The 14,617-nt window shown below is 39.9% G+C and overlaps 1 protein-coding gene across 3 annotated transcripts in view; it reads right to left on the reverse strand.

Moving 5' to 3' along the window:
* Positions 1 to 14,617, reverse strand: part of MAPRE2 (microtubule associated protein RP/EB family member 2) — a gene marked incomplete at both ends in the record, with an annotated part of 159,507 nt that overhangs the window by 25,833 nt on the left and 119,057 nt on the right. For all 3 annotated transcript variants that reach the window (XM_080714793.1, XM_080714792.1, XM_080714794.1), the window contains 2 exons: positions 11,226 to 11,439; positions 12,902 to 13,047. In XM_080714793.1, the coding sequence (XP_080570919.1) occupies positions 11,226 to 11,439; positions 12,902 to 13,047 (360 nt within the window). The remainder of the gene's footprint in view (positions 1 to 11,225; positions 11,440 to 12,901; positions 13,048 to 14,617) is intronic.

The raw sequence follows: 14,617 nt of genomic DNA on the forward strand, positions 1-14,617 counted from the left end.
AGAGGATGGCCAAGATGGTGGGAGACATTCCTGTCTTTATGTTTCTACAAGCAGGCCTTGGCCTTGCTGGCAGACACCCAAGTAAGACTTTCCTCACCAGCCTTGCAGTAGCTGCCTGGAAGTGGGCATTCTGTTGAAAAGCCCCTGTGCCAAGGACGCTAAAGTAGCCTCTGAGACTGAGAGTGGCTTCTAGCGAGAAACCAAAGCCTCAGTCCTACAGCTATAAGGAAACTGTCCGCCAGTGGATGCCTGGGAGTGAATCTTTCCCTAGTTGAGCCTCTGATGAGACCACAGCCTAGTAGATACCTACTCTGCAGTCTGGTAAGACCCTAAAGCAGACAACTCAGCTAAGCTGTGTCTGGGTTTCAAAATCTGTGAGATAAAATGTGTGTGTTGTTTTAAGTGGCTAAGTTTGTGATTTTCTTTCTTGCTTCTTTTTTAAAACAACACTGAGGGCCCTGCAGCCTTGTGTCTCAAAACATCCACACGGAACAGCATGCACTTCAGCAAACAGGGCACATTCTCTCCACTTCAACATTCTGTTCCTTCTGTCTGGAATGCTCCTCACCACACCCTCAGCCAGCTACTTCTACTCATTCCTGTAAGTCTGAGTTGAACTCTCTTCTCCTACGAAATCTCTACAGAATGCAAGCCCAGCTCCGGTGGCTTTCCCATAGTCCCTGAGTGCATTCCCCTCGCCAGACTGTTACTTTCTTGAAAATGGGGACCGAGTCAGAAATCACTGTGTATCTCTAGAACCCCTTATGGGGACCTGACAAATATTTGTCGAGATTGGGTGAATGAGAATGGAGGTGAAGCTTTCACAAAAAGGGCAAGGAATATAAGAAATAGGAACTGTTTGTTGTTTTAAGAAACATTTCTGAGCCACTGTGTAGTGTGCCCTGGTATTTCTAAGTTATAGTGTTATAGTATGAGGGGCTTCTTGGCTGACAGAAATGGCTAGAGGGACTTCAAAGACAGCCACGTGTTGGTTCAGAGATTCATGTTCCATTACTAACTCAACAACTATTATTATATGACAGCCTCTATGTGTCATCAGTGGGGAAACAATGAATGAGCAAGACAAAACTATTTTCTAGTTTAGTTTACCTGATTCAAAGGGTTTCTTGAAAAACCCTTAAATAAAAACTTTTCTATTCTACCCAATGTGCCACATGATGAAGAAAGTCACCTATAATTAAAAAAAAAAAAACTAGTCTTACAGGCAATCTGTGATATTCTGCTTATGAAAACAGAGTGAGTGCTACACTGATCTTTTTGAGAACTGACAAGGTTACTATAAGGTTGAAAAGCAAAATCTCAACCTAGACCTATATAGAGAAAAAAGGTGACCTATTAAAATAACACATGGGTTTGGTTGCTGAACTGACAAACATTTTAACATATTCAATGAGCAGCTATATAAGAATGGTCGAATGTGTGTTATGAAAGGATCCAGTAAGTTTTTATCTTTTTTCCCCAGTATTGGGGATGGAACCCAGGGGCATTCTACCTCCAAGCTACACCCCCAGCCCTATTTTTTTTTTTTTATTCTTTATTTTGAAACAGGGTCTCTCTGAGTTGCAAAGGGCCTAAATAGCTGAGGCTGTCTGTGAACTGTGATCCTCCTGTCCCAGTCTCCCAAATGCTGGGATTACAAGCATGTGCCACCACTCCCGGCTACCCAGCAAGGTTTAAAAGGGCCAGGATGTCTGCTTCCTGGTGAGAGAGGATAACAATGGATCTCACCAGCCTCTTCAACAGAAGCCTGTGCGAGGAAACAGGACATACATGCCAATTTTGTCTCAGGGGCTTACTCTTCACTTTGAAATCCCTTAGACCATTTGCCCAGAGAGATATCTGAATTGAAGGATTAAGAAAGTTCAGATTAATATTCCTACTAATCTAGGCTCAGCATTCTGGGCTTTATACACAGTTCTGCTTTGCAGCTGATAAGAGTCCTCCTGTAACAAGTGGATTAATACGGACTGCATTCATAAATGCGGATAAAATACAATAAGTATTTCTTACTCAGTACCCTATTGTAAGGATGAATGGGAATGGTTTCAAACTTTAAAACATTATTTAAGGAAAGGCGAAAGCTACCTCAATAGTACAGTATGTTCTGTTGTTTCTAGCATTAGTAACACTGAGAGGATTTTTCTTTTCTTTTTTTAAAATTTCATCTATGTACCATGCAATCTGAATCTGGTTTGTAAAAATTTGCTGTGATTCAAAAGAGTATGGGGAGGAGATAAGAACATTAAAAAAAACCACACACTGTGTCTGTGATAGTTCAGAGAGGCAGTGTTATATTATAGTTAAAAAGGGTGGGCTCTCAAGTCAAGAGTCTGGCTTCAAATCTTGAGTCCCCTACTTCTAGGTAAGTGACACTGGCAAGTTACTAAACCTCTCTATCCCTTAGTTTTCTACACTCTAAAATGAGAATAATAATAGTATCTATCTTTTAGGATTGCTGTGAAGCTAAATTGAACTAATACACATTAAGTCCTTGCAACAACAGATGGCACATGCTATGCACTAAATATTTGCTAATATTACTGATTCCATTTATATTTCATTCACTCACTCACTCACTCACTCACTCACTCACTCACTCACTCACTCACTCATTCATTCTGTGGAACTGGAGATTGAATCCAGAGGTATTCTACCTCCAAGATATATTCCCAGCTCTTTTTCATTTATTTAATTTTGTTTGTTTTTGAAACAGGTTCTCACTGGGCTCCTGAGAGCCTCCCTGAGTTGCTGAGGCTGGTCTTTAACCTGCAGTCATCTTGTCTCACCCTCTCAAGTACTGGAATTATAGGCATATGCTACTGTACCTAGCCTCTCTCTACATTTTAAATGTTTTCTTTTCCCATCAATTTAATAAAAATTCTATTCATACTAGACTTATATTTTGGGAGCTACATAATAGTAAAACCCCAGTATTTCATAGGTTTTGATGTCCAGGTTTTACAAAATTTTGTTTTAAAGAAAACTAGGTACATATGTTGATCCTAAAAAACTCAAAATAATTAAAACTACAAATTAATTAGTATAACCCATAAAAACTGTTTGTAGACAAACAAATGGGAATAGAAATGGAGAATATACCTCTCTTCCACACCATAGGTACTCCAGGAGATTCCTATTTGAAATTCCTGAATTATTCTTGCTGCTTTGCTCTTTTCTATGTCCAATATTCCAAACTCAAAAATATTCAGTTCCGTGGCAAGGCAAAGTACTACTGCTATTTCACGTTGTGGACTGATCACATCGCAAGCACATGCTATGGTCCCATCGCTTGTGGTCCTCCTCCCACCCTTTCCTCTGTTGGAGCCTGATCCCTAATGTGATGGTGTTAGTGGTGCCTTTCAGAAGTGATTAGGGCCGGGCGTGGCGGCGCACACTTGTAATCCCAGTACTTAGGAGGCTGAGACAGGAGGATTGCACAGGTTCAAAGCCAGCCTCAGCTATGTAGTAAGGCTCTCAGCAAATTAGTGAGACCCTGTTTCTAAATAAAATATAAAATAGGTCTGGGAGTGTAGTTTAGAGGTAGAAGGCCCCTGGGTTCCATCCCCAGTAACACACACACACACACACACACACACACACACACACACACACACACACAGGATTAGGCCCTGAGTGTTCCTAATGGAATAAGGGCCCTTATAAAAGAGGCCCAGAGGAGTCTGGGTGCACTTTCCCCATCTGAAGACACATTATAAAGGTGCTATAGGAAATAGGTCCCTAGCAGACATTGAATCTACTAGCACTTGTTCTTGCTCTAGCCAGCTCCCAGAACTTATGAGGAATAGATTTCTACTGTTTGTAAGCATCTGCTTTATTGTATTTTGTTACAGCAGGCCAATAAGACTAAGACAATAGGGAAATATAGGCTCAAGTATTCTTTGAGAAAAGTTTATCCCAATGTCTAGCAATGTTTCTTACACACCTTACATATGCTAGACAGGTAACTGAAAGAGCAAAACCACCAATGCCCCTCTTCTTCCAGGGAGTAGGGGATCTCTTTTAAGAATTTAGTTGGGTCAGTCAAGTGTTTCTTTACATTCTTTCCAGGTCTTAATGAAGCAGCCACTAAGTGGTATGCAGCTTAACAATGGATAGGTTTTTAATGAGAGTAGGCCAAAGGAATACAATGCCATAATGGGGCAGGGTTAATGTAAAGACAAAAACCTTGTTCAGGGAAAAGAAAAAGATGATAATTTGCCAGGAACAAATCTAACCAAAATTATAATTACATTAAATACAAATGGACTGAACACTAGTTAAGAGGCAGAGATTATGAGAATGAAAATAAAGCACCCAATATATACTATTTAAAGAGACACACTTTAAAAAAAAGACAAAGATAGGTGGAAAGTTAGCTTGTCACTAACCACTCAAACAGTAAGTAGAAGAAAGCTGGACTAGTATTACTACTACTACTATTACTACTACTACTACTACTACTACTACTACTACTACTACATAAAGTAGAGTCTTAGACAAAGAGTGTTTTCAAAAATATAAAAAGGCAGCTGGGTGTAGTGGTGCATGCCTGTAATCCCTTATTGAGGCTGAAAAAGGAGGATTGCAGGCTCAAAGAAAGCCTCAGCAAGTAGTGAGACTGTCATCAACCTAGCAAACTCCATTTTAAAGTAAATAGGGGCTGCAGGTGTAGCTCAGAGGTAGAATGCCCCTAGGTTCAAACCCAACCACTACTCCCACATGTGTATGCGCGCGCGCGCACACGTGCGCGCACATACACACACACACACACACACACACACACACACTCAACAGGACTACTTGGTCATAAATATGTAAGTACCAGTAACAGAGTCTTAAAAATGGAAAACAAAACCAGGAGTGATGGTATATACCTATAAGCCCAATACTTGGGAGACTGAGATAGAGGATCTCAGTTTGGTAACAGCCTCGCCAGTGTAGTTAGATGCTCAATAAGATTCTATTTAAAACAAAAAATAAAGAAGGGCTGGGGATGTACCCTGGACACAGAAAGCCCCTAGGTATAATTTTTAATAACCCCTCAATAAAAAAACCCAGAAAAACAAAAATTGGGAGAATTAATGAAAGAAATAGACAATTCCATAATCAATGCAAGAAAAATTTAACATCTTTGCAGCATTTATTAGAACTAGAAAAAAAAAGTAAATAAAATCTTGTTAAACCATAAAGAATCTGGCCAGGCATGGTGGCGCATGCTTGTAATCCCAGCATTCAGGAGGCTGAGACTGAAGGATCGAGGTTCATGGACAGCCTCAGCTACTTAGTGAGGCCCTCTGCAACTTAGTGAGACCCCGTTTCAAAATAAAGAATAAAAAATAGGGCAGGGGGGTGTAGCTTGGAGGTCAAATGCCCCTGGGTTCCATCCCCAGACCCGCAAAAATAAAAAAAATTAAAAAAACATAAAGAATCTGAATAACACTATGAACCACCTTGATCTATTTCTGAAACACTATACAATTAACAACTGCAGAACACACATCCTTTTCAAATGCATGTGGTAAAACAGCTAAGAGAGACTATATTCTGATCTATAAAGCCAAAATCAAAATGCGGATAAAAGCCTCTCTTACTGCTATTCTTAAAAAAAATGACTAAGTAAAAACAATTCTTTAACAAAAGAAGGTGAAAGGTGATGCCTGGATTACTCTTGCTCAACAATCGCTCACACAGTGCTAAACAAAAGCATGGATAAGTGTAGTCACATTTTTAGGTTGTATGAACAGCCTTAGAGAATCTAAAACTAAAGGAGAGTACTTGAACATTCTGTATAGTTTTTGAAAAACACTACTATTTTAATTGAGTAATACAATATTTTAATTCTATTTAAATATAATTTATTTAAATCTATATTTAAAGGTTTAATTATGATTGTTCAAATACTTTATCCTGTTACACTTCTTAGGTTATTTCCTTTTCAAAACCCCTTTTCTAGCACTTTCATTAACCTGATTTTTAAGGCTGAAACACTGAAGTCGCTGAAGGGAGAAACTCAGATTCTATCCTCAGAGCAATTCTAAATCCATCTCACTATATTTGTATGTGGGAGTTTGGCTTAAAAATGCATTAATATATGTGAATTTGCAATGTGTCTAAGCTGTAGTTGCTATAGAAACCAATTTCCCTTTAAATTTAGTAAATTTAGTAAAATCTGATCTCCCCAAACAGCTATCTCAATTTGCGGATATGGATCATAGCAATAAATTTACAAACATGATTCACAATGATGCCCTTAACAGATTTCCATCATTATGAAGCTGTGTTTTTAATGCATGCCACTGGTTTGTAGCACATAACCAATTCGAAATGCAACTCCTTAGGGTGCAGACAGAGTAAAACTTACCTGGTAGCCATCTACCCTTGTACGACACTAAAGTATAGGTAAGTCTCCCAACTACACACAGAAACCAAACTATTCTATGGTTTTTCTGACTCCATGGAAGAAAAGTATTTTTTTTTTTTTTTTGTTGTTGTTGTTGTAGTACTGGGGATGGAACCCAAGGGCATTCTAATTACGAGCTATGCCACCAGCCCTATTTTTTATTCTTTACTTTGAAACAGGGTCTCAATTAGTTGCAAAGGGCTTCACTAAGTAGTAGCTGAGGCTATCTGCAAACCACAGTCCTCTGTCTCGTTCTCCCAAATGCTCGGATTACAGGCGTGCGCCACCACGCTGAGCGAAGAAAAGCTTTTATTCTGTAGAAAAATCAGAAGAAATCAAGCAAATTCTTACAAAAAGAGACTGCAGCAAGTGTGTGGAGTGTATCTATTTTATATATGAGCGAAGTTCCTCTGGTGTGTGGCTATATAAGTAGTCTGGATGACGTAAAAGCACATTCTGTTCCCTTGCTAATGTATACAGAGTCCTTTCAACTGCTACCCTTTGGCTACTCAGCCTGGTCACTTTTCCAGTGGAATCTGGTCTCTGTCGTCCCAGATGCTTTGAAGTGTCCCTTCCTGCTTTTAACGTGTAGCAGTCAGGACATGCATGCTAATTTGCATATTAGCCCAAGGAACTATGCGGGGGAGAAACAAATCCACTGCACAATGAATCAAGCATTCCAAAGCCAAGAAGGAAAAACTATTGAGGATCAGTTCCTGTTTTTTATTATATCAGCCATGGCTTATTTCAATAATGTAGATCATTTTAAAATGACCAACGCTTTGAAGTAAGAATAGAATCCCTGCTACATGTTACTCACCTGACAACACTGTGAAATAAGTGTGCATGTTCCAGACGGCTAACCCCACCTCATGAAGCACTTTATCACAATTTCTGAGTGGACAAAAAGTAGACTTGTGAGTGAAGAGTGGCCTTGAGGGGCTTCAGGCCAGAGCAGGGAGACCAGTTTACAGACTAAAACTAGTTCATGGGAGAAGTAATTCAGGGTCAGTATTACAACAGAGGGTTCTAAGAGGATTCTAGGAATCAAAAGGGACCCATAAAACTTAGGATGCCATACTTTGGAGGCTATGGACAGGTCCCCTAATAGAGATCCTAGACTATGGGGCTGGCTCCTCTGTGAGGTCTGAAGATTCTTAGCTCTTCTCTTCCTGATTTTGTGTTCCCTCTTGGGACCTACTTCTGCCCTAATAAGTTCTGTGCTGAGAAACCATATTCTGATGCTTATTGTAACTATGTTTAAATTAAGAAAGAGCAAATAGATTTTGGATAAGTACCCTAGAAACTCATAGAAACTGTGTAAAGTGCATTAATTTTACAGCATAGGTTTTACAATATATACTCTGACTCTTAGAAGACATTTTAGCAGCCGGGCATGGTGGCCACAAACATGTAATGCCAGTCCTTGGGAGGCTGAGACAAGAGGAGTGCAGATTTAAGTCCAGCTAAGACCTTCAGCAACTTAGCAAAACCCTGTTTCAACACACAATATAAAAAGGGCTAGGTGTATAGCTTGGACATAGAATATTCCTGAGCTTAATCCCCAGTGTAATAAATAATAATAATAATAATAATAATAATAATAATGATAATGACAATGACATTTTGGCTTACATTTTCTTGGCTTTGTTCCCAATATCTGAACACATGGTTTCTAGAAAAATGAGGTTTCAACGCATTTATAGAAGCCATTCTCCTAGTAGACATTAATACTAATGTTTTACAGGTGATGTGTACCTTGATATAATTCCCCCCAGTATAACTCTACTACCCCACAATGTTGAAGAGTTAAAACATATTTTATTCAAAAGGGAATGATTAATTTGACTTCTGCAAATATCCTTTCTCCCCGATTAAGACCAACAAAGTAAACATGGGCAGAGTATGAGGAACACAGTCTTAGGAATGACTGCCTCTGGACCATTAAAACCCAAATTTATTATCTGTTGACTTTCATGTGTTTCTTGAGCTTTGTCACCTGAGAGGTTAAGCTCTGGAAAATATATATTTCTCTTTCGGTTTGTTGACATTCTATCAAAACAGCACACATTTCTCTGTGGCTTTTGTGAGAGATGGAGAATTCCTGAAAACAAGGGCAAGGCAGCATGATGACAGATCTGTTTGGGGGCATACAAGTATTGAAGCTAAGGTAAAAAATAAATGAATAAATGAATGGACACGTTATGATGGTGGAAGAAAAAGACTCAGGGGTCTATCCAATTTCACTACTAAAAATCTGAGACAATGACAGTTGTTTTCAAGACCAATCTGTCCAACACTAACAGCTATAGAAAATGACATTAAAATGACAAATAGCAACCACTCTTGATTTTTCTCACCCCAGCCTCCCCCCTTCCATGTGCCTCCTCAATTGCAGACTCTGGGGAGGACATGCCTCCCCTTCTCCACTCCAACCCCCAGGCTGAGAGAATTTACTGGCAGAAGGAGGTGCATCTGGGACTGCATGGATGCTTGTTTCCTATATTCAACACACCTTCCCTTTCCTTCAGCCCTTATCTCTGCTTGCTCTTTCTAGCTTCAGGGTTATGCTCCTCCAATTTCTCCCCCCCCCCATTCTCAATTATTTCCTATCTGTGGTTCTGCCTTATCCTTAAGGCAGGCAAAAACAGGGCAAAGAGAAAGAATGGCATTCTCCTTCTTATTTTACTTCCTGAACCTTGCCAGCTCTTTTCCCTATTCTGACCAAATGTACTTACTTTGTAATCTGCTCATAGCACCTCCCTTCCCCATCCCATATGCCCCTGGTGAGGTGTTGCCCCCCAGGGGTCAGCACTCAGCAGCATCACGGACCACCCACTTCTCTGAAGGAATATTAATCACCTCCTAACAGTAAGATTTCCCTGGTCTATTTTCACACTTCACCCTATTTGATATTTCCTCAATTAATATACAGCATGTTGGTGGCCCTCTTTCTAGAATTCTCTACTGTTTGTTCTGGTTTTCTTCCTGATCTCAGCTTCCTTTTCCTAACACTTCTTATTCCCAAAGATGTGTGCTTAGTTTTCTTAATCTATATATCACCCACTCTACAGGTCCCAAGTTGGACTTTGAACTGTCTGTTTCTTTTGAACAACTCATTCCTTAATCCAGTCCTTGTCCCATCATCCCGGCGCCTCCAAGTAAAGCAAGCGAATGGACTGACTCCACCAGGCCTTGCTTTGCTCAGCTTACTGCTGATCACCTGTCCCTTCCTTTGGCTTCCTGATACATCATTCCCAAGTTTTCGCCAGTCTTTCTGGCATCTTCTCTCCTTCCAAGGCAAGCTCTTTTTCCTCAACCCTAAAATGTCAGAGTTCCTCAAGGTCCTTTCAAACCCTGATCACTCTGTATTCACGTCCTGCTTCAACTGCATGGATATATGGAAGACTCACAGATGTTTACCTGTAGCCCACACTCTCATGTGCACACAGACAAAAACAGTCTAGTCAGATCTTCTCTTAGGTGTTGCAAAAGAATCTCAAACTCAGTAAATTCAAAACAAATTCATGATTTCTTCCCAAACCTCGTCTACTTTCAGCACTCTTAAACAATATCCGTATCCTTCTCAGGTGTGAGAAAAGCCAGAAGTCATGCTTGATTCTCTCCTATCATTTACCCCCGGATAAATCCATTAGCAATAGCCCATCTATTTTTCTCTTACACAGCTTTCTGAGTTGTCCATTCCTCCTCCTCCTCCTCCTCCTCCTCCTCCTCCTCCTCCACATTACCACTGTTTTAATCCAGATGAATGTGGAGTCATCTAAAATACTTGTAAATACTTGCATTAATCTTTTTATATTTAAAAGTAATTTTAAAGATAAATACTTAAAAGTATTCTTTAAATAATACCAGACTCCCAATGGTTTCAGTTTACCTTGACTAAATCCAGGAATCCATAAAAAAGGAAAGAAAAAACAAACAAACAACAACAACAACAAAAAGGATACTTAACAGTAAGGACAACTGTGATTACAAAGGTATAACTACCCTGGTAGCACGGTTAACCATTTCTAATCCATTCTGATTGGAGACTGGTCATAAATAAGGAATCTATTATGTACAACATAAAGGCTAATGGTTTAAGATTAACCGTACCTGGAACAGAAATAAATGGTTTCTAAGGGTATCTCTGTTTAACCATCCAGTACCCAACTGGTACTTACAATGACTCAATTTTTCAAGAATACATCTTGCTTGGCAAAGTCTGCTTTTCATGTTAGGGATGCTTATATTTAGGAAGGTTTTTATGTACACAAGCTTAAAAAATTTTAAAGTTCCCAGTATTTATCCTCAGTGACTTCTTTAGACAAAGGTGGCTCAATGAGGTGTTCGACAGGAGATAGAATGTAGAGTTTAAGAATTTCCTTTGAAGGATTATAGATGAGGAACCATATTTAGCAGCATAAATAAGTTTATATTATGGTCTGTATTACCAGTAATTAATCAGTTAAAATATTGCAGTCAAAATCTAAACAGATTATGTCAAATTTCTCAAGAAAACTAGCAGGAAAAAGAAATCTATCCCTATCGTATTATTTTAATATACTCTTTCAGTGATGCAATGTTACCTCTGCCTTTTTAAATGAGTAAATCAAGATCATTAGACTTATGGCAGATGGTTTACAGGAAGATAAATGTGGTCAGACAGTCAAGGATAAAAACCATCCCAAAGCAAGAACATATTGACTACTGTGAAGAATCAGTCACCAACACACAGGAAGCCAAGGAGGCTCAGAGCCCTTCTCTGAAATGCAAGGCCTTCGCGATTTCGCTGTGACGGTACCTGCTGTGGGGGAGTTTGCGTGGTGAGACTTCTTGGGCAGGTTGAAGATCTGTTCACCAGGGTCAGGGGGAGGAATCGCATCTTGCCCTTGTCGTGCCTCGACGGGATCATACTCCTTTCCGTCGTAGTTCGCATCGTAGAATTTCTTAAACCACTGAATAAAATCCAGGTTGTCCTGGAAACGTCCTTTCACAAGCTTCTCCACTGGGATTACCTGCCATGTAAAACCACTGTGTGAGGCACGGACCTCAGGCTTGTTAGGATTTAACACAACCAAAGTATTCCCCAAATATAACTATTTCCTTCTCACCTACAGTGCATGGACTTCTGATACCTCCACCCAGCTTCACAGCCAGCTGTATTCTAGAATTATCAATTCTGCATCGTATTAATGAAGAACTTAGAAAAAAACAACATGTTTCTCCTGGAATACTTAATACTTTTGAACATACCAGACAAAAGAGGGACTGTCCTCAGCCATCAGGAGGGGTGGTCTCCCTTATGGGATATTTATTGTCAAAGTATCTCCCCACAAAAACATAGGCCTAGGACGTTACGCTGTTTCAAGAAGGCTGATATGCTTTTCTTTATAACATTTGGTCCAACTGTACCAGAATAAACTCTTATAAAAATTACAGCTTCCAGAGTGCAAATGGGTAAGTCAAGAAAAATGGAGAATGATCCAGTGGTTTATATAAAACAAAGCTTTCCAGAGCTCACTTGCAATATAGAGACTAGGACGGAAACAACTAATCACGAATGCAGGGCTCAGTCATTTACAGTCTACCTCAAAGCACAGAAATGTGCCATGGAGTGCAAAGGAAAAGAGACGGAGGCAGCTGTAGGAGGGTATAGAAGCACCGCGGGGGACAAGGTGCACAGCTTCCACATCAGCTTCTAAGACAGCTTTACAGGAACAACCTTTGCTACAGCAACTGAGAGCCAACCAGTATTTCCTACTGAGGCCTCCACAAACCTTCAGAATTATAACAAGGGAAATATGGAGTTTACTCAGCTCTAATTCAGTGGGCCCGCTAGCTTTGCAGAAAAATGGAAAGGGACAGTTCTCTCGATTGCACCACTACTAGATTTTATTTCCTGTAACTCTGGGCTAGGTCAATGGGAACCTAGAAGAGAGTGACAAAATTAAGGTGAGTCAAGGCTTTGTGTGTGTGTAAGAACATGAGATTCAGACAGAAGCCCAGTGGCCAAAGCACAGGGCTTCCCTGTGAGCCAATACGGAGGGAAGCTACAGAAACTGAATGTGCAGGAAAGCTTTGCCACCTCACGGGTTATATATTACCAATATTCCAAAATGTATCATGGAGCTGGGATTTAAACCCATGTTATTCCCACTATAACATGTTGTTTTTCTAAAGGAACAAATATGCAGAGAACCACACAGGCATCTGGCAAACATAAAAATTTCTCATCTACAATGCTAAAACATAACTAATAACATTTTAACATTTGTGGTCCCTGTTAAGAGTTTGTCATATAATGGCTACAAGTTTAGAAATTTAACCCTTGAAATTTAAACCTCATACAAATACAAGTAGTTTGCTTTATACTACATAAAGATCCCAACTTGTTGAGCTATCAACATATATCCTATTGGTATGTTCCTAGAATTCTGCATTTCTGGTTAAAAACAATTTTACGGAATAGTTTCCTACCTTATCGACATTCATTCGCTTAAACGATGCTTGCAGGAGTTTAAAATTGTGGATATATTCATGCTCCAACTTTGCTTGAAATTTTACTTTCTTCAAACTAATGCAGCCTGGAAAAAGCATGTCCATGAACTGGCAATAGGCCGCTCCTAGAAAGAGACAAGGAAAGTATATGTGTGAGTCTGGCTATACCCAGATGTAACGGAGGATAGCTAGGAAGAATGATAGTGATGTGTAATCACTATCATTCAAAGCAAGAGCCCGCCTGGCCAGATGTGTTCCTCCAATTGCTGCACTTACACCGCTCTGTCCACAGATGTGATGGACAAGTGATGGAGGCCAAGTGATGGAGGGAAGGGACACTGTCTCAAGGATGAAGCACGTGCCACTTCCTAGTTCTCGATCCTGTGGTACTACACTGCGTTCACCAGGTACCAGGACCACTGCGTGGAACCTCACGTGCTGGTGCCAAGGAAGCCAGATAAGAATATCTCTTCTAGCTTCTACCAGAGGAAAGGAACATGCTCTTTCCCCTATCTTGGTACTACCTGACCTGTGTCATCAAAATAAGCAAATCTGCCTGGCATGGTGGTACATGCTTGTAATCCCAGTACATGGGAGGCATGGACAGGAGGACTGCAGGTTTGTGGTTAGCTTCAGCAACTTAGTGAGGCCCTGCTTCAAAATAAAAATAACTTGGGTTGAGGGTATAGCTCAGAGGTAGAATGCTCCTGAGTTCAATTCCCAGTACCACATAAATAAATAAATAAATAAATAAATAAATAAATAAGAAAAAGAGTAGAAAATAATGACAAGCGAGAACTACAAAGTTTTTATGAAACACATAGCTCAAAAAATGTACATATGCTCAAGCCGTTTCACATCCATCGTGCAAAATCACGGGGGTGAAAACTGTATCACTGAGCCATCTAATACCCCAAACAGTTGCATATGCATTTAATTCTGGTCCAGAGCAATGGCGGTCCCATATTAACATGAAGGATAAGTTCAGAGTCATGCTGTTTATGACTGAGAAATTAATGTGACAGAAGTGTTCAATGAATCCCCTGAGGAAGTGGTGTTAGAAAAAGATTATTTTAATAGTAAAAACATTTAGGACATGACTATTCCAACCAGAAAATCCTAGTAAGACCATGTTTACTTGGTTCATATCTTCTTCTTTTATTTATTTATTTGTTTGTTTATTTATTTATTGCGGGTCTGGGGATGAAACCCAGGGGCATTCAATCTCTGAGCTACACCCCCTGCCCTATTTTTTTATTCTTAATTTTTGAAACAGGGTATCACTAAATTATAGAGGGCCTCACTAAGTAGCTGAGGCTGCCTGAGAACCGTGATCCTCCTGTCTCAGCCTCCCGAATCCTAAGATTACAAGTGAGCACCACCATGCCCGGCCATATCTTCTTAATAAGTAAAACCTAGTAGTGTTTAGTGAAAAGGTTCAAAGCCAAGATGATTATTTTTCTTTAACAAGAAAGAAAACCAAGTGAATAGCAGGAATGGGAATGAGTGGCCATTGGAAAGTTCTTTCTTTCTTGGCTGCCTCCAAATCTCTCTGTATGTCTCTACACTGCAATGAGTGGTCTTTCTGGAACACCCAGGGCCCCTCACTCTTCCCCATCACAGCTTCCGTGGAGGTGATTTACCTTCAGAAGGAAAGGACCCACTCTGTCTTTTATGCCAAACAGATGTGCAGCA

Source organism: Muscardinus avellanarius (assembly GCF_963383645.1).
Source record: "Muscardinus avellanarius genome assembly, chromosome: 17".
Classification (NCBI taxonomy): domain Eukaryota; kingdom Metazoa; phylum Chordata; class Mammalia; order Rodentia; family Gliridae; genus Muscardinus; species Muscardinus avellanarius.